The sequence below is a fragment of the Pyrgilauda ruficollis genome, unplaced genomic scaffold (genome assembly GCF_017590135.1).
Source record: "Pyrgilauda ruficollis isolate IOZ18807 unplaced genomic scaffold, ASM1759013v1 scaffold6, whole genome shotgun sequence".
In the NCBI taxonomy this organism is placed as follows: domain Eukaryota; kingdom Metazoa; phylum Chordata; class Aves; order Passeriformes; family Passeridae; genus Pyrgilauda; species Pyrgilauda ruficollis.
Window position 1 is genome coordinate 12,448,443 of NW_024527710.1, and position 26,556 is coordinate 12,474,998.

General features: G+C 41.9%; 2 protein-coding genes across 3 annotated transcripts in view; both read right to left on the minus strand.

Moving 5' to 3' along the window:
• The window catches only part of BEND5 (BEN domain containing 5), a 31,146-nt gene extending 30,611 nt beyond the window's left edge, over positions 1 to 535 (minus strand). The window contains exon 1 of one of the 2 annotated variants that reach the window (XM_041483149.1): positions 90 to 535. In XM_041483149.1, coding sequence (XP_041339083.1) covers positions 90 to 309 — 220 coding nt within the window. In that variant the 5' untranslated portion in view covers positions 310 to 535. The remainder of the gene's footprint in view (positions 1 to 89) is intronic. The other variant, XM_041483148.1, reaches the window with a different exon arrangement.
• The window catches only part of AGBL4 (AGBL carboxypeptidase 4), a gene marked incomplete at its 5' end in the record, with an annotated part of 879,139 nt that overhangs the window by 351,527 nt on the left and 501,056 nt on the right, over positions 1 to 26,556 (minus strand). The gene's annotated exons all lie outside the window — the stretch shown is intronic.

A 26,556-nucleotide genomic window follows, 5' to 3' on the forward strand; every position in this document is an offset into this window, starting at 1 on the left:
CCCCCGGCCCTCGCCCCCCGCCCTCCATCCCTCCCTCAGCGGGGAGGGGGCGGCATCGCCCCCCCGCCCGCGGCCCGGCCCGCCCTCACCTGCCAGCGCCAGGATCTGGGCCTTGTGCAGCAGCAGCCGGTCGCCCCACTCGCCGGGGCTCTCGTCGTCCTCGTCCGCCGCCTCCTCGGGGTTGCGGTACACGGTGTAGACCTTCTGGTTGTCGAAGTCCTGCTGGGAGGTGGGGCTGAAGTCCCGCACGCGGGACACGGGGAGCGCGTAGCACACGTTGTCCTCCAGGAACCGCACGAACGCGTACATGGTGCGGGGCGGCCGCGCGGCTCCGCGCCCGCCGCCGTATTGTTCCTGCGGCCGCCTCTGCGCTCGGCTGAGCGGGCCTGGCCGCGCCGCCCGCCGGGCCCCAGACGGCGCCGGCCAGGCGCGAGCAATCCAGCGCGGAGCGACGCGAGCGGGGCGGGCCCGGGCGGGGGCAGCGGGAGCGGCCCCGGCCCCGCTCGGTGCCCGCCGCCAACAAACAGCGCCCCGCCCGCGGCCCCGTACGGCCCGTACGGCCCCGGCCCCGCTCGGTGCCCGCCGCCAACAAACAGCGCCCCGCCCGCGGCCCCGTACGGCCCGTACGGCCCCGGCCCCGCTCGGTGCCCGCCGCCAACAAACAGCGCCCCGCCCGCGGCCCTGTAGAGCCCGTACGGCCCCGGCCCCGCTCCGTGCCCGCCGCCAACAAACAGCGCCCCGCCCGCGGCCCCGTACGGCCCCGGCCCCGCTCGGTGCCCCCGCCCTGCCTGCCGCCCCCTGCGGGGCACACGGCCCGCACTGCCCCGGCACCTGCGGCAGGGGCTCGGATCCCGCCTCACCCGTCCCGAGCCGGCCCAGGGAGGGCCTCGGGAAGGTGGTTTTGCCCCCAAGTTGAGAACTCCATACACGTGTGCCGCAGAAATAGGCTTTGTTCCAGAGAATCATGGGGTGGTTTGTGCTGGGAGAGACCTTAAAGATGGTCTCGTCCCAGCCCTGCTGCCCCGGGCAGGGACAGCCTCCCCTGCAGCACGGGCTCCAAGCACCATCCAACACTTGAACACTTCAGGGATGGGGCATCCATGAATTCCCTGACAGCCTGGCCTCACCACCCTGAGCACTCTAAAGAATTTTTTTCCTGATAGCCAATGTAAACCTGCACTCTTTGAATTTGAAGTTGTTTCCCCTTGTCCTGTCACTACGCACTCTTGTAATAAGTCTCTCCTCATCTTTCCTCTTAAGTCCCTTTCAGGTGCTGCAAGGCCGTGGCAAGGCCATCCTGAAGCCTTCTCCAGGCTGAACAATCCCGATTCTCTCAGTCTTTCCTCCTTGGAGAGGTGCTCCATTGCTCTGATCACCTTTGGAGGACAAACAGAGGGGTGACACAGTGGGATTTGTTTCAAGGGGCAGGAGGGACCTGTGTAAGGAGAGTGGATCCTTCCTGGCCTGCAAACACTACACAGAGCCCCACACTCATCTGCCACTTGGCAACAGCACTCAAGCGTCAGCTTTTACATGAAGGTCCTCATGGGAATGCAGAACCACCTGCACTCCATCATTCCGTGCCCTGGGGGATGCTGGAGGAGCACAAAGCTCCCCTGTCCTCTCCCAAAAGAGCACAGAGAGCTGAGAAATGCTGTGCAGGTGTGTCAGAACAAGGCTTAGAGACGGCACAAGTTTTGTCACGAATTCCCAAACTTTTGGAGACTCTTAGATACAAAGTATGGATGTTTTGAGGTGCATGTATGAAAAGGGTAATGTGGCAAAACTGCTTATGGTTCAGAGCAAACTCATACTGCTCTTTCTAGTCCTGAGGTCTGTTTTACCCAACCAGACTTAGGAACAGAACAATCACGTGGGGAAAACTATTTCATGTAAAAATAGGAAAAAAAAAAATCATAGAATGAGTACCAGAGAGGGGCATCACCAGTTTTTTGTTTGCAAAACACCAACACAAAATGAAACCAAAATATATTGTCTTTGTGGGTTTTCATATCCCTGGGCATTTGCAGTACTATCTGTGCCCATTGCACTGAGTAAAACCACACTGAACTTGTTTTTCCTGGTTATCTTTTACTGACCTCCTCCTACATGGGATCAGACCACAAGCTGGAAAACACGGAGTTCAGTTTTGACTGAGCACTGGCACAGGTTCCCAGAGAGCTGGTGGAGTTTCCGTCTTTGGAAGTAACTCAGAAGCATCTGGACACGGTCTTGGGCAACCCCTTGAGCAGGGGCTGGATTAGGGGAGCTCCTGAGGCCTCTCCCAACCTCAGCCATTCTGTGACAGTGCTAGAAACTTTTGGTTGTGCCCAGCAGAAATCTGGCTGTCTTAAACAGCACATGAAAACATAAGGAATCTGTACAGGTGTAGTTAAGCCAATGTAAGTATTTTGCCAACAAGCTGTAAACTTCTCATACAGTAATGGCAGCTTTATTATTTTAGCAATTACAGAGTTTTGCAAATACTCCAGTTTAAGATTGGGGATTTAAATGGCAGTACTTTATGTTAACAATAAAGTATTGCCAGACTCGTGTGTAATTACAGGCAAATATAACTCTGCTACAAAGTATGGATGACAAATGTATTCTAGTAGCAAGTCTGCAAGGGAAATGAAATTCCAGCAAGGATTTTGTTGCTGATCAGACAATACCAGCTGCTGTATCACTGCTGTCTCCTCTACCTCGTGTTACAGTGGGGCACAGGGAGCTGCAGAGAGATGACAGGACAGGCTGATTGCTGGAATTACTCCATGGACGCTGGTAAAATTTCATGAAGGACAATCCTGTTCTACTAAATTCAGTGGCCAGTGAGGGATTGGGTAGACTGCCTCCTGCCAGGATTACATTCCCTCCACAGCTGAGTTCTATTAGGGGTGTGTAAGGCAGCTGTGGAGGGAAAGGAACTGAGAGCAATGGTAAAACTGGAAATAAAAGGAAACAAAGAAAAGGTCAGGACTCAAAAATTAGTTTGAGTTGGAAAGGGAGAGATCTCTTTGGGTACCAAGGACGCCTGGGTAATTTGTCCCAATGAAAGGAAACCAAAAGGCTTCTTGTGAAGGCAGTAGCATCATAGTGGCTTTGTTGGTTGGTTTGGGCTTTTGGGGAAAAGGAACACTCTAATCTGGTGTTTGCAATATTTTACATTTGAATGTTGAATTACAGCAAAGACTGGAAAGATTTTTGCATCAGCAGCAATAAAATAAAAGGTCTCAAATCCTTTAGGCAGGCTGTTTCACAGTTCTCCACTGAAGGACATTTTTGGGAACAGATAAGGGTCAGGATGATAAATGCATGTTTACTCTTTGTCCCTTGCCGTCCCGTTGAGCCAGAAGGCATCATAATGCTAAAGAATTAATAATGATTGCATACATTTTTTTCTTCTGCCTACAAGGAACAGTGTTAATTTCTGCCTTTAAAATCTATAAATAATCTGCACTGGTTAGCTGTGAAGCTGAGGAAAAATCCATTAAAGCAGTGAATGAAACACAAGTCACTTGTCACTCCTGTCTTTTGGACCTTTCCCATTTCTACTAATGGTTAGCCAGCTGCTTTAGCATGGAGTTGAACTTGAAGTTTAAAGGTGCAGAGCTATTTTAAAGGTGTAGATTTTAAAACTCATTGTAAAGGGAATTACTGGAACCTTACTGGATTTAAATCTTTGAGCCAGTCCAGCCTTTTAGAAACAGCACAGCCCTGCTGAGAAGTAAATTGTTGTACTTTCAAAATGCAAATGAAGCCTCAGCTGAGAAAGTAATACTGTCACTGCAAGAGTGGAAAAACCACAAAACACAGTCCCAACCCTTGTGGGACTCCTGAGTGGCTCTTTCTTGGAACACTACTTGCATTTTGCTGGTGTTATTTTTCTTGAAAAGTAAAAAAAGCATTCAAGCAAAGGCGGATGTCTGCAGCTTTCACGCACACTCTGTTTTCACTTAAAGATACAAAATGAAAAGCTAATAGTTCCAATAAAAGTTAGGCAGGTGCCAAATCTCTTTTCCCAGCAAAGCATTAAAATTAGGCTCATCATTCACATTATTCCATATTTAGTACCAAATTCTCGAAGGACACCATATTGACTTTAAATCTGCTAAAGAAATTCCCATTTTCTTTTACTGTCCCTGTGGAGGTGCTTCACTACCTGTCTCTTCAGTAGTAACCATATGTTGGACTACCACTGGGAATCCCTACACATTGAATATGTGGTTTAGAAAACTATCGTTATCTTGTGGATTTATTTGTCCTCCAAGTAGTGCATTTCTTACACAATTGTTTTCAAGCTCCAATATACCTTGATAGTCACAAAAAAGAAAGATCTATTCACATTTTTTTGGGTAACACTGTATTGGAACAATGGCATTAAAAGTCATACAGGGTAAAGAAGAGCTCAGCTAACAGGCACAAGAACTGAAGACTGTTCAAAGGTTTAGATATGTTCAGGAACACAATATACTCACAGTCTGGCTAATTTTTATGAAGAATATGATCAGTAGAGTGGTCAGAAGATACTTCCATTCCATGGTTTGCAATTTTTGTATTACAATGGTGTGCAAGACAAAGTCATTTCCATGTATAAATGTATTTTCCTCTGAACAAAGTCATATACAGCTTCTAGGTGTTTTGAGAGAGAGGGTGTTTGGAAGGAGGGAATCTACTATCCAGATGGAGCAGGGTAAGCATTCCAGAGGCTTGCTCCCCTTTGTATTTTAAATTTTAACTCTTGAGAGACTGTCACCACACTGTGCTTTCAGTATCACAGTGATTACATATAAAAATACAAACAAACAAAAAAAAAATGGTCCTGTTCCTGTGTGATCCTAAAAGATGGGTAAGAAAATATTTGTGTCCATATATAATTCCGAAACACTCCGTTACCAAGAGTAAGGGAACCTAGATTACACAGATAAATTCTGAAGATTTAATCTTTTGAGATCTATGGCCTCAAACCATCCTCAGTCCCAATTCCTCAGAGTGATCTAACTTTTCTCAGGGCTGTGGATACTAGTCAATCATCTTTTACAGTAAACTCTCACACCCTCACAGAATATTCTTTCAAAGAAATGAAACCCAAGGCACATTTCGTGGATCCATTCGCATAGGAGACACTTATTTCCCAGCTGGTGCATTCTGTAGCATGAAAAGGTAACGATTAAGCCAAAGTGTCCACAGGAGAAGGCACTTTTCTCACTGTTAATGACTGGCTAGAGAAACCAAGAACCAAAGAAAGAGCCAGACAGTCATTAACTGCTGAAAATTCCTGACCTAAAGGTCATTATTACTATTATGAAATTGGAAAATAAAAAAGTAATTATTTTTGTTGGGTTTTTATATGTATTAAAAAAATAAAATTCCAGTATCTGTTGCTGTGGATACTGATCTGTAAGGTACTTATCTTTCCCATTCTGGCAGGCTATGCAATGGATAGATCTGGGACTGGCAACCCTTCAGGAATGTGTGCCAGACTGTATTTTCCTCTTCCAAATTACAGGTTAAACGTGCCCACAGAAAGTCAACAGGAACCAGGAGACGCTGCCAGTGGGCACCAGCTCTGCTCGGTGAGAGCAGCAATTCCCCCACCCTCACCCACCCCTCTCTGGGAGCTGCAAATGCCTCTCAAACCTCGTGTCTTTCAGCTCACGTACACCATTCCAAATCTTGCTAAATGCCATCTTTTGCACTCAGGTAAAATGCTGTTTTCCATGTGATAAAGTCCTTTCCTGTGAGGAAGGCAGGGAGGCTCTGTGTGAGCTGACTCGTGCGTGGACTCACCTGTGAAACGCGTCCTTCAGGTGCCATTGCCACCGTCTGCAAAAACTGCTCTGCAAACGATATTGCTCTTGCAGCCCAAATGATCTTTATTGCTACTACCATCCACTGATGGCTTCAGCCTATATATTTTCACTCTAACTGGAAATTTTATTTGAAATTTGCCCTTTCCTATTATAAACCAGGCTTTCCCCTGACTTTTGACAGGCGTTTTACTAGTATGACTCTAAAAGTAGCTTTACATATATAGATTTTGCAGCACTGCAAGAATTTGATTCCTTCTGCACTACAGATGAGAAAGTGACTTTCTTTTGGCAAAGACTAAAGTCTTTTTGTAACCTTTGGGCTTCAGTGTAAAATACCATTACTAGACACTGCCTGTGATTATGGTGTGGTTTAGACGGATCCTCTAAGACGATATTAATTTCCCTTTTTCGTAATATTTTTGTGTTGGTTTTCTGTTTTCAAATCTGTACAGCACTGTTCTGTCTTGAACGAGCATTTATGTCTCATACTGATAGGGAAAATGATCCTGCAGCCCTCTTCTGCAGAGACCTATTCTGCTTGAGAGGTTTATACAAGTAGTGTAGGATAGACACAGAAGGAAAGGAGGTCAGCTACTAAAAATGCAGGACTGCATTTTTTCCAAAAGGGTACCTCCACATACTCCCACTTTCCTTTAGAAATCTCATTATAGCAAGAGTGTGGACAGGCTCCAGAGATGGTTCTTGCTGTTTTGGAAGATTCTGGACAATCAGCAGCTGTAGGAATTGGTGAAGGCAGAGTCAAAACTGCTTAAATAGATGTTTTCACAATGCAGTGCTTTTTAATTTATACTCCTGTCATATTCCTTCTAATCCCTTTCAAGACTGGTTTATATTTCATTATAAAGTGAGTTTTTAGAACGTGTTCCCAGGACTTAGTGCTCACATCTCACTACTTCAGAAGGTAGAGTTTTCTACTTCTAATGAAAGTCACAATCAGAGATGGACCAGCTGCTCTTCTGAAGAACATCAACTAATGCAAGCACCTAAAATCCTGTTGTGGAAGGTGAAAAGGAGATAACAGAGCAGGAATAATCCTTGGAATATTTCAGGAAAGTGCCTTCCTCAGCTGTGCATTGTTAATAATCATGTTTAAATTAAAAGAACAGAAAATGAAAGCTGAAACTTCTGGCAAGCGAAAGTACTCCCTGATCTAAAATCCTTCACTATGCTCTCTGAACCTCTCCACTCTAAATAAAAACAGACATCTTTATCATTTATGAGTTACAAATGAAGCTGCACCTGGTCTGCTCTCGTAGGTGAATTAGAAAAAAAAACCAAAAAAACAACAGCACACAACAAGCAAATGTGAATTGGAAGGAGTTGCTGTGACCCAGCTCCCAAAAATTCATACGAGGGGGTAACTGTGATAGACCCCTCCAAGATTTGTTCTAGTTTTTCAAAGCAGAGTAACTCCTTTTATCTCACACAGTGTAGATGATTGGCATTCATCTTTGTCCCACTTACAAGGAAGGTGTTCCCTCAAAATAGAAAATGGCATAGGAAACTGATAATCCGAGAGGTGTTTGAAACCTCAAGGGTCTTCTTGCTTTGCTGGTATTTTCCACAAAAGCCTGAGCAACATCTATTGTTCAATAATATTTAACATTCAGGGGAATCAGGATCTTTTTTAAAGTGTGATCAGAAAAAAGGACCCTTCCTAGGCTGTCCCAGAATTCCTCATAACAAAGAAAGCTTTGTGTCATAAAGAAATACCTTGCACTGGAATACCCTAGGGAAACCAGGGTTTGGTTTTTTTTTTTTTTTTAAACAAAAATGTGAATACTCGAATTTGAGGTTTCCTTTAAGTACTCTTCTAACATGAATGTTTTTAAGGATGCACTATCAAGTTCATGCATGAAATGTCACCCAGCCGTTAGTATATTTCTATGCAGATACAGCTGTGAAAGCTAATAACTGAAATCTACATTTTTTCCACATTTCCAGTGTATTAAGCAACTTCTCATTCTTTCCTGTTTTTTAACTCACGTTAGCCTCTTGTATCAATAGAACAAAGCTCGGGTTGTGCTGCTTCCTGCTTGAATTCTCTGCAAACATCAAAGGTGGACATTTGAATAAGCAATTTAATGTATACATTTTTATTCAGTTCAGTATACTGATTTTCTCCTAGTAGGAATAAGAATTCTGCAAGATGACTGCAGAGAAACACACCATTCAGAATATGAATTGGAATATTCTTGCAATGCTTTTAGTGAAGATGGTGTGATATTAAGATTAGAATCCTGCATATAATCAGATTTTGATGCTTGTACACATAGTGTGGTATTTCTTTTCCTTTACAAGGTTTGTATGCAAAAACACAGCAATCCAATATTTGGAACATGCACTGTCTGCAGATACTACACCATCCAAACTGATGAAAAAATAATGTCAAGGAAAATAAGAAAGTGTCTGGGGCACTGCTGCATACAAACTTTGCTAAATTCATCAGAAGTAGTTTTACTGTTCTGAAGACAGAAAATATTGCAAAACCAGTCCTTCCAGAGCAGTGAGAGCAAGCAGGGCTCATGTCCATCCCTTTATTAAATCTTGGACTACAGACTGACTCTTTGGGAGCTGTAAACATTTCTCTAATCTTTCAAATTCTCTGATATGATACATACAGAATTTCTTTCAAATGGCCTATATTTTCCAAATTCCTTCTCTTATTATTTACCAGTACATATAAGAGGTAAGAAAATAGAAAAGACAAGATAGGTGGGGATTTAATTAGAAGCAAAAGGGGGCACTACTGAGAATATATCACAGTATTTAGGGAACATAAATATAAGGTATACCTTCAGCTCTTATCCAAAAATGCAAGAGAAAAGACCACAAAGCAAAGGAAATCTGAATTTTGTTTAAGGGCTAAAAGGAATCAGCCCAGTGCAGTAGCTCAAGACTCTGCTTCAATAGTTAACTGATTGGGAAGTAAGCTAATAATGCTTTAGATAAATTTTCACTGATGAGAAGTGATGAATTGACACATTTCTTAAGAAGTAATGACAGTTCAGTAGACACCCTTATCTGTCCTGCCTCTGATGTGGATGCACTATCTAGAATCACAGAATCATGAAATATTTAGGTTGGAAAAGGCCTTTAAGGTCATTAATTCCAGCCATTAACCCAACACTGCCAAGCCCACCACTACACCATATCCCTGAGCACCACATCTACACCTCTTATAAATATCTCCAGGGATGCCGACTCTATCACTTCCCTTGGCAGCCAGTTCCAGGACTTGACAGCCCTTTCAGGGAAGAATTTTCTTTCTAATATCCAATCTGAACCTCAGCATCCCAAAGGCATTTTCATGGTCTCTCCAAAACTCACTAACATCACTCCTGACAGCTCTCCTGGCTTTTATTTGTTTTGTTTTTTTTTTTTTACTTTGTTAACCCTGGAAACAAGGATAGTAGCCATTCTTGCCCTCACATCATGTAGCAAAATGAACTCAAAGAAAGGTTGGATGTAGCAAGGACGCCGGTGGACCTCAGATATCTATATGCAGCTTTACAATCCAAGAAAACTGACAGAGTTATTGCTTACCCTGCAGGGCTGTCTCAGTACAAGATCTCAAATACCATCTGTGCTCAGTGTGGAAGCTGCCAAAACCCCATCCACAGAAACCATGGAGCACAGAGTGTTGTAACTCCCATCTTGCTCTGGAGCAAAGATTGAAAAAAGACACCTCTTACTTTAACAGCCTGAAATTCTCACCCCTGGCAGGTGCAGATATAAAGTTCCTTTCAAAACTAGGCTAAGGGAAATTTCTTTCAAAATCCACCAACAAGACCAGGAGATCATCACAGTGATGTCTCCCATTTTTAATTGATAAGCTCCTTGCAGGGACCTTGCCTGGCAAGTGAGGCGCCTGCTTTGGTTCCCCCATCTGCCTGAAGGGGTTCAGCCCTCCCACTCTGCACCTCCACTTGTAAAATCCTTTTCTTCACCTAATAAACACACATAATTTCCTCTAGTCAAAACCCCCAGGAGAGGGATGCATCTGTCTCCCAGTCTCTTGTTCAATGCATTACACTCCAGATGAGTTCTTACTGATCACTCGTAAAGGTAAAAGCACAGAAAGTAACTGAGCTACTGCAGGGTCATGTATTTCTTCCACTGAGAGAGCAAACTACTGTGAATTTACTCACATTCATAGAATCATAAAACAGTTTGGGTTTGAAGGGACCTTAAAGATGATCTAAAATCACCTCCCTTGACCTGCTGACTGCACTGCTCTTGATAGGTTTGACTTTCTGGGCTGCAGGCACACATTGCTGGGTCATGTTGAGCTTCTCATTAACCAACATCTTCAAGTCCTTCTCCTTAGGGCTGCTCTTAATCCATTCTCTGCCCAGCCTGTATTTGTGACTTGGATTGCCCCAGTCCATATGCAGAACCTTATTTTAAGAGCTCATATATAAGAGTCACTGTAAATCACCAAATTGCAGAACACTTGTTATTCCTTAGTAATTTCTTTAGGGGTCTGTATTCTAGAGAGAAAAGTATTGCTGAAGTGGGAAGTAAAAAATGTAAGTAGCAATTAGATTTTCTCTTAAATACTCAAATAGCTCCAAGGTTATGTTTTCTCTGAAAAATATTCTCAGTGAGTGTATTTGGTGCTCTTGCAGCACATGACATGTTTTAGCTTCTTTGGGGATTTAGTTTTTTATACCTTCAGATTTTAAGGCAAATGGAAGTGGAAAAAAAATGCTTACATATGAATGCCTTGCTTTAATTGTTTTACATTTTGGGGTTTATTTGCTTGTGGTCCTTTCTCAAATAGCATGACCAATATAAATGCCATGCTTAGGAAGACTAAGAAGAAAACTAGAATTCCCTCTGTTTTAAAATTTTGCCTAAAATGGCAGCTATGTCTTTGAGATTCTATTTAATTAACATCAGTGAAAGACTGTCAGTAATCAGTACTGCTGAGTGGTTTATTTACTTGGAGAAAAATGTGGGTTTCAGTGCTTAACTTTCATCTTTTAACTTTAGAAGTTTTGGTACCAGCGGTATAATTACAAAGTTATCTCTAGGCAATTAAAATATATTCTATCGTTTAACCTTTGGATGATGTATAAATATGCATAGACACTCCTACAAGGCAATTTGTCTGCCAATCTGGAAAATGCTAACGCTGTAGTCAATAAGTCAACAGTCTGCAATGTTAAATTATGAAATCAAAAAGAAGTGCAGTTCGCATTCAATCCAGATATAAAGATCCTAAGGATTTCCAATTTTCTGTGTGGGACAATAAATTTCAAAGACGACTGTATTCTGCCCCAATAATCACGATCTGCACAGCGTGTTCAGGTATTGTTGGAGAGATTAAAACCACAAAAACAGAGCGGAACAGCTCAGCATCAGATAATCACAAGCAATTCTGTGTCAGCAACAGACAGCTGGAGACATATGCCAGCAATATTGTAAAAGTGGGAAAATGGAGATTTCGTGACAGCAAGGACGTGGATTTCATACATTAAGCTAAGTTTCAACCCAAAACATTGAAATTGGCGTTCACAAATAACAGCTCTCTTTCACAGTGATCAGAAGGTCTACTATTTAGCATAAAAATGATGTAAAGCAAAATTAGGCAGAAGAAGGTATTTGTTTCTCTAATATTTTGCATGTTGAGCAGCTATTTGATTTCACTGTTATCATGGACAAAGAGATCTGAATATTTTTTGCCAGATCAGCTGGAAGAGCTGTCCAATTGTGGACCAGACTAATGATTTGTGAGACTCCTGTGTGAAAAAGCAGTTAGATAGAATTTTATCTACAAATATTTGTCTAAAGATTTTTTCTTCCAAGTATAGTTTAAAAGAAAATGAACAAATCTTGACCTAACTTGAGCTATTCTGTTTTTCCTTTTCCCTTGAGTTTCAAGTGTCCCTGTTCTTCCCTGATACTCATTCCCATCTATCCCCGCTTTTGTCTTTCACTTTTTAAAATTAAACATCTACTAAGAAGTAAGTCCAAGAATAAAGGCTGAAAAAATCCTATTATATTTATTGCTGTGAAGCAGAAGAAAGTGCAGGGAAAATACTTAGACTTGTGAAGCAAAAAATAATGTACCTTTCCACTGCTTTCTCTCAGAGCCTCCCTTATAGACCCATAAAATCCTTTTCTTTCTTTTTTCTCTAGGTGACCACGTAAAATCAAGATTAAAAAATTCAAGGCTCTGAACCCAAAAAAACTCAAGTTTCCTATTTTCACAAAGAGTTCTCAGAAAATCCTTTGTATGTTGGATTTCTTGTAAAAATGGGAAATGGCTTGAAAATATTCATGAGGAAGTAAAAACTGTTCTGATGAGTTCACTTCCCCTGCATATGGAGAGCGGTTTCAAAGTGATGTTTTATAGAGGTGGCTGGGCCTGTTTTCTGATTTTACTGTTGAAGCCCTGCTTTGTATCTCAAGTGTTTTGTCCTGGGATCTCACTGTGATTCCTGAAGCTGTGACTCTCAGGGAGGGTAATGGGGACGAGTGGCTTGTGAGGAAACTCAGGCCCAGTTCCCTGAGGTGTTTGTATTTTAGGACTCGGAGCCTGGTGCGGATTGAAGAGTGATGTAATGCTTCAGGCGCCGCTGAAAGAGTTTGAAAAACCAATGCAATAAGAGGCGTCAGCGGGGAATGGCAGATTGATTGCAACAACTAATGACAAAAAGTTCTGCAAAGAAGAAAAATGTAGTCTGAGGAAAAGAAATAAAGAAGAAAGGAGGGAAAGGATAGTAAGAGCTTGCATGCCTCCGGCAACTTGCCTGCAGATCAATGTGCATCGGGGACAATTAATCGAGCAATTCCTATGGATGGTTTTTTACATTGGTGTGTAAACCTTGATGATGCTTTTCAGTCCAGATCAGCAGGTTGGATTGACAGGACCTACCCTAAAACTCAACTTTACTGAAACTTGAGTGGCGTGATGAAGCTCATCTTTTGGATCAACGGAAGGCCAGCACCTCCAGATGAGAGATCATCCATCAGTTTAGGAGTAGGAAGGACCATTCCCTCCTGAAGTGATCATTGGTTCCTCAGATATGGAGCACAGACTGGATACATGGTGTTGGTGTGGCTGAAGCAATATAGGGTAAGTTATAACCTACATCTTCTCCTTCCCTTCAAGATTAATACCTCAGTTTGTGTGGTAGCTTTTTTAAACAGACAAGAACAGAAACACCTGATTTTGGGATGTAGTGAACCACACTCTGAACCACAAACCTGTGTGAACAGAGGCCCAAAGCCAGCATATCTAATCCTGAGAGGCTCACAGAGATACAAAGATGATATTCCAGCCCCACAGAGCCCATGCACAGCACCCATCTGCTGTCACAGCAGGATGTGGCTGCAACAATCCTACATCTGATGATTAAAACCTGCTTTGACTCGTGTTTGGGGTCGCTACCATGCAAAATGCATTACAGCAGCCTCCATACTCCTCTCCAGCTGGAGAACAGCCCATCAGATCAGCCCTGCTGGAGGAAAACTGGAGCCACCTCACAGTCTCACCTTACCCAGGCCAGAACATTGACTGCTGCAAAAAACATGAATCAGGAGTAAAACAGAGCGCTGAATACATTAATCAAAATGATCACTGTTGCAAGATCTGCAAAGAACAAAGAAAACAAATCCAAGGAAAGTTAACACTAGAAACCATTTGCAAGGCTGCACAAGTCAGCTAATGAAATAACTGTCAATTGTAGACACAAACCTTTTGTGCTTTCACACAATTTAAATATAAAGTAATTTGCATTCAGGTATCCAAGTCTCCCTGAAAAAAAGATTAACAATAGGATTCGCTTTCTTTCTACAACCTTTTTTCTCCCCGCCTTCCCCCCGGGGGTGGCTCTGATAAGGTCACCTTATTAATGCAGATCTCTGTTTTTCAGAAAGCAGCCAGGAGTTTAACTGTTTCACTGTGAAATGATCTATGAGATGAGAACAGTCCATTTTTTATCCTTGATTGATCATTTCAGCATATATAACAGCAAATCCTTAGGGACACCACTCAAATCCCTGCCTCAGAATGACCTAGAGACTCAGCTCTAAAAAGTGTTGCGCTCCACTACACAATCCTTCAGCGTTTTTTCTCAACTTTGCATTTTCCACTGAACATAATAAAGTTGCCTTGCATCATTACAGTGCTCCATAGAAAAAAAAACCTCATAAATAAGTAAAAAGTTTTAACGGCTGAGAATTGGGTGCCACTACAGCCTGCTGAGGAGCTGAGCCATCAAGCAGTTAATGCCTTTTCCCTAGGCACAAAGGCAGGAGCAGGTCTATGATCTCAATTCAGGTGTCACGGCTTCTCATTTCCTTCCCTGGCCACCAGACACCTGTTTCCCTGCTCTTAATAGCCTGTGATGGGAACTGCCTGGTGCCAAAATCACAGGCTCTGGCTCCTATATGATGAGTTGAAAATAAAGCAATTGCCCTTTTTTTTTTTTTAGTTATTTACTGTGTCTAAGCTTTATCTCAATTCCATTGTTGGGTTATTCTTTTCCATTCTGTGTGCTTCCAGCCAACTAATCTTCATTTTGCTTTTTTTGATGACTTTATGCTGACATATACAGAGACCTTAAATAAATCATTACGATTATAAATAGCAATGGTTGGATTACAAAGGATTCTGGAACACTTGTGATAGTAAATTAGCAGGCAGGCAAACCTAAAGCTGCCAGCAGCTGATGTAATATTTTAGAGAATTGTTTTCTAGATTGCGTAAGGGAGAATTGTTGTCCTTTGAGCTTCGTTCTTGGTTTCTTTCAATCTGTCAAACAGTTCAACAACGTGATGCTCACACAGAGTTCACAGAGAAACAGCTTATAAATCCCAAATATCATACACACAGACTGGGGAAAACTCAAGCCTGTCCCAGGCTTCACAAGCTAGAATTTAGGGGAAAAAAACTCCCCTGTCTATTGCTAACAGCAGCCCTGAACAGATAGACATTATACCCACAGAAACAGCTACCACATCAATGAATATTTGCACTAATTTTCCCCTTTTTTCCTTCTATCCTTTCTTCATAAACATCAAACTCCAACAGGCTATTGTATTATAATAGTGCAGCCTGTAAATTCCTGTAATCAACTGATGGAGCAACATTAATTATGGAGACTTTGTGCAGGCCACATGCGTCTTTACATCCCTTTATAAAATGCTGACACATTCCCCATCTAAAAGGGATTACAATCACAGAGGATGATCCTGCAAATGCCTGCTATTGAATGTAGCATTTGCTATCATGAGTAAGCCCACTGAAGCTACCAGAAACTCACATGGCCAGACAAAAAGCTCTGATTCACATATATGACTAACAAAGGTGTTCAGACCACAACATTTTCTATCTGACTGTGCTTTTGCAGACTGAGATTTAGGGGGCTGATGCTTTCAGACTTGAGAATCAGTCCAGGACAGCGGGCTGGCTGTGAGATGACGCAGGTAAGAGGTGCAAGAACAGGTAGTGGGTGCCCTCAGAAATAAGCTTAGAGAAGGAAGACAAAATTTGGGAAGCTGTGTCAGGAAGGCATCAGGTATTTATGTTGTAATGATGATGAAGTTGAGATGGGAGGGGTACATGACGTGGAAGGGATACAGGAGATAATAGCAGAGATGTACTAAAGACAAGATTTGGATTAGGTGGGATTTAGCCAGCAGGGACAGAAGGCTCAGCGCTAATATCGAGAAGATGGGGAAGCAATAAAAGGATTCAAAGAGCAAGAGGCTTAGTTGTGAGCAGCAGGAGAAGTGATTCTTAGCCAATCCATTGTACTTAGGTAGTAGCTGTTGCTAAAAGGCAGCATGCAGAAGGTGTAGTCCACAAAAAAGTCTCATAAAATCCCTGATTACAGCACGGAGTTGGGTTCCTGATCCTGTGCCGGTCTGGCAGGCGAGTCTGTGGGGTGAGTCATGCAATGAAGCAACCTTACAAATACCATGTGAAAGTAGCTCATGGAGCGAGCACCCTGAGATGGAATGCCCCTGAATTGAAAGGAATATGTTGTTCCTTGGCACAACATGTAACTGCCTTGCACTTGTCTTGTTTGTAGGGAGTGATTTTAGTCTTTGGCAGCAATGAGTGGCACATGTTGGAGGTGTTTTGCCTAAGGTGTGCTATTTCATTAGCTGAATGTTGCTTAACAAAGCCTCATCATTTCAGAAGGCACACTGTAATGAATGATTTGCAGGTTATCACTGATGGATACATAAAATCCACTGAAAGCATCAGCTGTCACTCAGCAATAGCATGGGCTGAATATTTATTACCTTTTATTTACTTTATGCCTGTTCTATATCATGGACAGATAAGAATTCTAAGACACGTTAAAAATAATTTCTGCTGATAAACATCCACAATGTTCAAATCAATCTCTTTTCATCCCCACCCAAAACAAGGCAATTCTCTCTCCTCCTATGCCCCTGTATTAGTGAAGGCCTGAGTTTAGGGAGAGTTCTTGCTACAGTGCCTAGTGTTGGCCAACTCATATCCTCCCACAAATCCCCCTAAAAGAAATCACCATTAGCATGCAACAATCCAGGGACAGAATAAAGCAAGATTAGTGTAACAATGATGAGCTTTAGTGTAGAGCATTATAAGGTCAAATTTCTGGTTGCTGGTCTGGGTGACTATTTTTACAGCACAGTGTAACTGAGAAAGGGGCTGCTGACTATTCTCAGGTTTGTGTTAAGGCTCTTGGTATGCCCAGTGGGACTGAGAGCTTTCCCAACAGTGTGACACCACAGAGGGATGGCTTTACCTTAGTTTTCCATAATAAATTCCTGCCTGTTGAATATTAAAGATATACCTTCAATCGCAGATTGTGTAAATATTGGTGACATTATTCTGAAAATCTTACACTTCCCAAAGAGATTTTTTTAAAGGCTATTAGTACTTGAGAGTTGGGGCGTCTTTGGGATTATATTGTCTATGTACAGCAACTTTGGGATGACATACCAAAGAGAAGTATGTCTGGCAAAGATGTAAAAAAAAAAAAAAGAGAAGAATATTTTAAAATTACTTCAAAATACAACTTGAAGCCACAAACATGTCCCTTTTAAGAGAAGAAATGAACACTTGTCTTCTATTTTGCTTTTTAAAGAATAAACCAAATGAGAAAGGGATTGAGATCTGAGGGTAGTTCAGAATAATTGTAACACTGCAGCTAAAGGGTTATTACTCTTCACTTTGCAGAACATGAACATCCATAAACATGGGATGACAGGTACAAACCCAGGACTGGCAGCAGGTCAGAACACAACAAGGCTACAATGGGGAGTGCTCACAGCAAGTCTGGATCATGAAATAGAAAGCCCTCCTGCAGAGACAAAGCAGGTGGAATAGCTGCACTTTTTATGATAAAACACATCATGTGATTCACATTTCTATCATCAGATTTTTTTTTTTGTTTTGTTTGTAATTTGCATGAAATATTCTGAGTTGAGCCTGGATTTCACTGAGTTAAATAGACTAATTTTTTTAATGACCTTCACCTGCTGCTTATATACTTAGGTCCAAAAGCAATTTGAGGATAAAGGAAAATATAAAACCAAACCAAATCAAAAGAACAAGCCTAACAGGATTAAAATAAATAATCCTATATATACTGTCCTCAATTATTGACAACTCTTTGGATTATTACTTCTGAATTGAAGCTGACATGCCCCCACGTGATGCACTAAGGCAATTTAAAGCTTTAACAGACATAGAAATTTAAGAGCTCAACTCCTTCCTTAACATAAAACTAGAGTGTTTTGATTTGTTGGAACTTGGGCAATTAGTAATGATACATTTGCTGACAGGTCTTGAGCAGGAACAATCACAAACAATGTGCACTCAGTACAAGATTTATTTGTCAGAGTGCATGCTTTTTAAATCTGAGTAAAAATGGATTTTGTAACCTGATTGAGATTAATTAAAGGTATAACTCAGGGAAGGAAAAAAAATGACTCACTGCACATTTATTTTCAGATCATTTTTCACTGGAAAGTTTGCAGGTCTAACGAGCAGAAGCTACTGACACAGTGTGCAAATGGTTCTGCTTTCACATCACAGGAGAGGGATTTTTTTCTCATTTTTCTTTCCTTGGCTTGTCTGAAAGCCAGGTGTCCAGTCTGTGAGGTTCCTGCCAAGGCACCAGGGAAAAATGTATATTTCTTAGCAGAAGCTGACCTCACCTACTTCAGGAAAGAGTAAGAGTATGATTCTGGAAGGTCTGGGAAAATACTCCCTGTATGATATTTCTCAGCAGTCAGCAGGCAAATATAGAAGAGCTTAAAATATAAATTTGCTCATGTATTTTTTTAATGCTTGAGTGTATAAACACCAAAGAAGAAAAAGAAAGTGATGTAAATTATAAAGGCTTCAACAAGTGGTCCCAGGCTGCAGTGCCCCAGTGTAAGCCTATGGCTTTAGCTACTTCCCCAAAAGGCTTTTTGTACAACTGCAGCTTTTATTGTAATTTAAAACAAAACAAAAACCTGAACCCCAATATATTTGTATTTCAGATGGTTCAGCTGCTGTAAATTGATACCCCAGGAAGGGGTTGAAGTGACACCCATGCAGTTCTGTCCCATATCACTGTTGCAGTACAGCCTGGTACAGATGGTGAGCAGTGCCGCCCAACCCTTGAATCCTTTGCCCAAACTCCTGCTTTTTCCCTGGAGAAGCTGGGGAACAGCTCTCCTACAGCACACACCTTTCACACAGGTGGTCAGGACCCCTCAGCCCCAGAAGCAATAGTGCCATAATACCTGATAGCAGCAGCAACCTGAGTTTTTTCCTTGCAAGTAAGAGCAGACATTCCAGCCCCTTCCCGGAAGGAACATTTTCTGTGGGATGACACAGGGAAGTTCAGTGAGGTAACTTGGAGGGGTGAAGGCAGGGACGTGGTCCCTGGGAGAGATGCAGTGGGAAGTGAGACAAAAACCAGACAAAACATGACTGCTTCTCTTATTATCCAGTGTGAAACCCAGCACAGATTTCAGAGATTTCAGGGCTTAACGTGATACTGTGAAACATCAAAATTATCAGTTATGCCCAAACCTAAGGATAAAATATTATTTGTCAAAATATTAGGCAAAACTTCAATGTAAGAATGGGCATCCAGAAACAGATGACATCTTTTTAAATGTGATGTTACTCCAGAAGTTCCTTCAGGTATTTTTACTCAGTGTTTCAAAGAGTTTGTTAACAAAGAGACTTCTCAAAGTCTGCACCATTTCCATCCATGCCACTGCCCCTGCTCAAAGGGGCAAATCCTCAAAACAGAAATGAATGGAAAGTGAAAAGAAAGCTCAGTAGCCAGAGCTGCTGCCCTTGCTTGGTTATTGTGGTGCTGCTCTCCGGGGAACAGTCTGCTCCCAGCCAGCATCTGCAGAGAGGGACTCTTGCCACCTTCCAGCCAGGCCAGAAAGGATAATCTATCTGAGTGCCCGTGAAAATCACATAATCCTTTTCCATCAGGATTAATATCCAATGTCACACTAGTCTGATACATACAGGATGAAGTCTGACACTTCTTGTTATAAAGGTCATGCAAGGAAACAATCTCTGCCGTCCCCAAAGCAGAACCCATAAGTGACAAATTTCCATTCCCCCTCTAGGTGTGTTAAAGAGGCAATCTTCATCATCACTATTTTTATTTATTCCTGGGAACAATTTCCACCTGGTGAGCCTGGAGCCTGCATCTGGGTAGTTTTGTTCCACCTGCAGCAATAGTTTAATCGGAGTGAAGCTAACGGCAGCCTCCCTCCTTCCCTGTGTGGTTCAGCTGCTGCCTGTCCCCCTGCAGAGATACCTGTTGTGATTCTTGCAGGAGAAAAATGACCCATTTTCAGGTACACACAAAGAAGCATTACAAAATAAACCAAACTGCTGCCTGCACTTCATCACAAGTTACAGCAACCTCATCACCTGCAGAAAATGTGTTATTACATATATGAGACATCATAACTGGAAGTTGGAGGCTCAATAGTCATAAATTCAGGCACAAGCAGTAAGGAAATGTATTTTTCCTCGTTCACTTTTAGCCAACAGTATGTGAACAGCAGTCTGAAAAGCTGGTGAAGCAAGGAGGCTTGGAACAACTACAGCACATTCAATCGACATAAGGACGGGATCAGGTCTTGTTATGTATTCATCTTATTCTACCTTGTTAAAATCTAATCCAGCTTGCACCGTCTTCAAGACCTGGAGCAGGCCCAGAAGAGCAAATCAAGCTTTCCTCGATGGCATAGAGCAGGCAGGTCCTGCCTTTTGGGATTATTAAAAGATCCCATTTTACATCTTAACCCTGCAGGCAGAAACAAGTCTGCAAGTCACCTTACATGAAGAAATGAAGGAAGGTGTTACATCATTAAAAGCCAGGCTAGTATTTCTAAGTGGAGGCACACACATTAACTAATTGAATCACTATCTTCTTATCTTGGGGAGCCAAGCTGCTGTTACTCCAGATTAAAATGCAAATGTTCACCATCTTTCAAATAGTAATGTGAATTTGAAGTTGGGGACTAGCCTTTCTGTAAGCTTTAACTGCTCTCTCTGCTCTCCAGGCTTGCAGACAGTTTTATTCTGATTGCTCACACTGCTGAACCCTGAATGTCTATCCATACTGGTGTTTTGCCAACTTTTGCCATCTTCAGCCTCAATGTTTTGTAATTTTTCATAACAGTTCAATACTTCATAAACAATGTACCTTAGGAAATAATAGGTATACATACATCTTACTGATAGTATAGGCATCACCTCACTAACAGCCTTTCATAGAGACCAAGCAATTCATAATAAATTACAGAATTAGGAAATAAGTTATCCAGACTGAGTATCCTGTTCCTCCCCCTTCATCATTTTCAGGGATCCTTTCACTGGTATTGACTTGAAAATACCACAAAAAATATTATAGGACAGGATTAAAATTCAGAATGAGCATGACAACTTGAAGAAAGAGCCTGATGAAAAAATGGTGAGAGATCAATAAGGACAAGGTTATACATAAGGAATACCTAACTGAACAAATACAAGCTAGAAAACGACCTGAGAGAAATTTTGCAAGAAACTGTGACATATCTTAAATCAGAAACTCAACCCAAGTCAACAGCTTCAGACTTTACAAATGAGGCAAATATGAAATATAGGATTTGATCTGCCTGCTCTGTTCAGCTTTTACACAGCCTGAGCTGGAGCAGTGGAGAAATTGTTGTGCAGGGAGTCCTGGGCAGAGCAAGGACTTGTGCAGAGATGACACATGGGAAATGGCTGGAAGGAGTGAGGTTGTTTGGTCTTAAAAAAAGCAAACTTGAGGTATTTGAAAGTCTCTTGTGGAAAAGGAAAGGCATGATTTAGTCTGTATTGTGGAAGGGGTAGAAGCAAGGGACTTTTTAGCACAGCAGGGTCAGTTTAGTTCAGACATCAGCAGACTCCTCTGACCTGAGACTGCAGGATGGGGATGGGGAGTCTCTGTCCCCCGAGGTGACAGAAACATCCCCCAAGCATGGTGTATGTTTCCTTGGCTTGGGTTGGGCCAGATGACACCCCAGGAACCTCCTGGGACAACTGTCCAAGACTTTGTGGCACCATCTCTGGTTAGGTGCTAACCCAAAGGAAACAACTTCCAGCTCCACTCTTGCAAAATTCCAGAATAGCACTGTGTATTCCTGAGCCCAGACACCTGGGTTTTGGAGGAGACCAAAGCATGGCAGAGAGATGTCTGCAAACCCAAACGCATGGCAGTGCCACATGGCCCTGCACATCCTGCAGCAGGGGAGGGCGCTGGCACACAGCCATGGGGCAGAGGGTCCAACAGGCTCCTCTGGACTCTGCAGGCAGGGCAGTCAAAGACCACTCAGCAATGTGGTCACACCAGTCACAGCCTGGAAATGCATCCCAGCCTTGCTCCCGTGGGAAGTGTAGGTGTAGCTCATGAAAGAGAGGCTACTTCAGCTGGAGCAAGCAGGGGGAATATAACCATGTGGACTGAAACAATAAATTGCTGCCACATCTGTCAATTATTCCTTTTATTAATCAACAACTATCCAACTCAGTACATTTTCTGTGAAGGAGGGAGAGAAAAGCTGGCAAAACCAAGATGAACTCTGAAGGGGAAAAAAAAAGGAACCTTTTAATTTTTTTTTTTTTTTTTTTTTGACCCATATTTTTAAGCATTTATTCACATTGACTTTTTAAGGGAGAGAAATACACATAATTTGCACTTTGGGATAAGTTGAAGGTGTCCATGCAATTTCATGGATGGCAGAATACCAATTTTGCTTAAATGATAGAGTCCCACCACATGTCTCTTATTTAAATGACCTGAAAATAAGAGATATGAAGGCATAAGCAAGAACAGAAAATGAACCTAAATATATAAAACTAGTGCATTGTGTGATATTTCTTGGTGTGCATTTCACTGTGAATACCAAGCCCACTCGTGGACATTGTTATCCCTGGCATTAGCCCTCTTTGGAGTGGTCATCTTCATCACAAGCAACCCAGAGCTCTGCTGGGTGTGTACAAAACAGCCAAACACTTAGGGAAAACTCCCAACTCACTAACAAAGCCAGGAGATGGAATTTTTGTTCATAAAACCCATACTGTGTTGAAAGAACAATATAGCCTTTCTGTGGGACCCATGGTACAATAAAAGCAGCAAAAGCTGGATGCCATCCAGGATTCCCAGAGCATTTGAAACATTGGCATTGTAAGAATTTTATTTCCGAGTTGCAACAAACAAATGAGGAAAAAAAAAATTAAAGAAGTTAAAAGTGAGGTGTCCTGAAGACAATAACACCAAATTTTTTTTTCCAAAACCTGAAATATTTAGGTCTTATATAATAAAAAAATATTTCAAACTTAGCATCATTCCACATTTTCTCTCAACTTCAACCAGACAACTTTGGCTTCACGTACTTTAACTCCTCTTCCCCTATTTATTTGCTTTGGTTTTTTATACAGTTTCCTGAGATCCTGCTGTGTCCTCTCTCACCTTTCCTATTTCTCAGAGGAACAGATGGTAGAAAGTTTTGATACATTTTTCTCTCTATCTTTCCCAGTAACTACTCTGAAATCAACTGTCCATCTGAAATGCCACAAAGCCTTCAACATCAATGTTCTTTGCCTCGAGTTTACCCAGGTATTGTCATCTTTGAGCTTTTGGTCTCACACCTCCATGAAAATAAAAAGCCTCTCCAGGTTTTTAGGTAACACCTAAAAAAAAACCTCTTCTAATTAAGGTCTTTGCCATCCAAATCAAGCTGGGCTGTTTGACTCCCAGCAGCAGCACCCAATGTGCTGCTCCAGTCCAGGAGGTCGCTCTCTTCTCCTTCTCCCCAGGCTCATCTGTCCCTCAGATCCTTGCCAGCCCTTAATCTGAGCATAACTCTACCCACACATCCTTCATGCAAATAACTTCTTAAAAATACTTTTCCAAGAAAGCACATCAGTATAAATCCAGCGAAATAAATGACGGAAGCAAACATGTTTTGAAAATTCAGGGTGAGTGAAGTGTAACCTCCTCTGCTTGGAAATTTAATCACCATGAAATTCTCTGGCATTGTGTATCTTTATTTATTATTCCCATGTAGGATCTGTTCCTGTTTCCCCTCACCTCAGTGGCATCTGGGTGGGTTATGAGACCTTAACTTCCACTGAGAAGAAAGCAAATGTTCATTTACTAGCCAAAGTGGCAGAGCACTTGTGTTATCCATAACACTGGCAGTAGGTAACTTGTTCCACCCGTGCAGGGTGTCATTCTGTTGTGTGGCAAGTGGAATCCCACTTTCAGATTGGATCATTTCTTACACAGCACCTTTCTGAATGCCCAGGGGGCCAAACCTGTGTGAGCTCTGACTCAGGGATAGGTAAGACATGAAAGATGGTGCCTCAGTCCCCAGCCAGGAGGCTGCAGTCAGTAGCTCTCACAAATGAATCAGTGGCTCATTTTTTTTTTTCCTGCACATTCTTTGTGCACTGTATAAGTGTTTAATAAAAGCTTTACAGTAGTGCTTTTGTTTTGCCTAATTCTTTTTAATTTTCCTACACTTTAATTAGCTGCATTTAATTCACACAAAATAAAGTATTAGGTTTGTGCTTTCCTCTGGGCCAAGTCATCGTACTTCCAGGAATCATTAAAGTACACATGGGCCCAGCAATGTAAACTTACTTGTAATATTAAAAGGACTATTTAACAAGAGCAGTAACTGTTGATTTCCTTTCCAGATTTGTCACAGTTCAAATGCTGAAAGCGAGTAAATAGTATATTTCATTACACACATTATTCTGACATTTGTTCAAATAATATGCTTTGTTTTGTATGACCTTAAGAAAAACAAGTGCCTTACTTCAGAGCAGGATACATCCCTTTGACTTGTAAAGACCAGTAGATTTGAACATGGATCAGTACCAAGACATCCTTGTGCAATTCCACTGTAATTAATTCTGAGTTTGAGGGGCTTTTTGGGGCTTCTTAGTGTATTTTAACTATGTCATCTCAGGGAGCTAAGAAGTAGTTGCTCTGGTCATATTGGGAGGGAAAGTGTGTTCAGCAGTGAACAGCAGTGTTTTCAAGTGTTCATTCCACATACTGAAATAAAGGAATGCATTTAGTAAAGGTGCCCTAACAACAGCACCCAGCATTTCTGCAGCACTGAAACACCCACCCATTACTAGGATGGGGAAAGGTGTAAAAATCTAGAGGATTTATGCAAATATAGATGTGCAATTCAGAGCAAACTAGGACAATAGAAACACCCTGTTAGGCATTGCACAATGAACGCAGAAGAAATTTCATATGCACATTCTCTAATTGCTCTGAGGGGGGAGAAAAATAATAACCTAACATTGAACAGTTATGTTATAACTGAGAAATAATTTTTTCCCCTGAATTTCTGGTGTTAAAAAGGGTAGTGTCCCCTGACTTTGCTGCTGTTGTACATGAGCTGTGGTCCTTGCAGAAAGCCCTGCAGCAGCACTCCCTGTCCCCTGTTTGACAGGAACCGGAGGGAGCAGCCCAGAGCCCGGGCGAACGGCTCAGTCACACTGGAGCCCTGCAAACCCACCCAACAGGAACATCCATCACGTTATAAATATCCCATTCCCATTCTCTAGCAGATGGAGCACAGCACTTGCCTCGCTAATCAGCAGAATATAATTCACCTAAACTCTCAAACCGAATACATTCTCGCAAGGGGAAATTACTCAAATTCACCTACTGCTTTTCTGAAGGAGTACAAACCGCAGAGGGGAGCGTGTGCCTTTGCTGACAAAAGCTCAAAGAAAAATACTGAAAATTAGGGAAAGACAATAAACAGAAAGCCCCATATGTTGTAGGGAAAAAAAAAAAAAAAAAAAGAATAAGCTGATGTGCTTACTGGCTTACCAAAATACAGACAATGTATTTCAAGAATTGAGGTATTTTCTATATTTTACTTTAAACAGAGCAGAGAGGGTACTGTGAGGCAGATTTTTCAGAGCTATTTAAACATAAAACTTCTAAAAAAATATATGTTTACCTTTCTGAGTTTCATTTGCATTTTCTGGCTGTTCACATACCCTTATGCAGCAACTAAAGGTGGGGAGCAAGAAAGGAAAGTGGCGAAAGAGAAATGTAAATAAATGAAAGGCAAACCCAGAAAGGCCCAAACTCTGAAAACAGATTGCTAACCACAAGAAAATAAAGGTTTCATGTGGAAGCTTCTTTCCTATTTCAATCCAGTTTTCAGCTTTTCAGTGCTATCAGTTCATTCCATGGGGTACCATTGTTCTCTCTTCCCTGGATTCTCATATTTCTCTACCAGGTAACAACAACAGGCAACTCTCAGATGTTCAAGAGAGTAACTGAGCACCTCAGTTCTTCTGCCTGTGATCAGCAGCTGGTATTTTAAAATCTCCTGACTCAGACTTCAGGACCCTTGTCTAGAGAGAAGTCAGTCACAATTAAACCAGAAGTTTTTACCTTGCTTTACACAAAATGAGACAGATCAGGAAGGCAGCTCCCTGTGGGTATTGCTCAGCATCATCTGATCACCCCCTATCTGCTGAGACAAATGAATTTCTAGTAAAATCATGAACTGTAGGAACATCAGAAATCCCTGCAAGTAGAACATTCCTAGAAGTGCAGAAATTGCTTTTGACCTTGAAAGGGAACTATTGAGAGCAAAATTGTATGAAATTCAGAAGTGAGGAAAGAGCCTGATTTGAGGAATCCATACATCTGAGTAACTGGCAACTTTACAAAATCAGCATTGTAATATGTGTGCCCACACAAAGGGCTGGGTGGCAGCCTACAGTGTGTGATCCTTGGGAAGAGGGGGAAATTCCACCTGGAGCTGTGCTCAAGGCCAATTTACAGCCCTGTGTAAAGGACATATTTTATTTAACTGAAAATATGGCACAAAAAGCATTACCTTGCCTTATCCAAGGAACTTCTGTGCAATGATTTGTCTGATTCCCCTGCAGTTTTTAAATGAAAATGCCATTCTGCCTATTGGCTTATTGTCTTACCAGGACTGAGAAATTAAAATGACACATAGGTCTTGTGCATGTGCCTGTAATCGGTTACCTGAATTTAAACCTTTTTGTATCATTAATGTGAAATTTGCCTGTTTCACAACAATTCCTGTAACAATGGAGTTCTGTTATCCTGTTTATCTAATCTTGATATAAATAACTTCAAAAAAAAAAAAAAAAAACCAAAAAAAAAATCCAATCTACCAAGAAACCAAAAAAACCTGA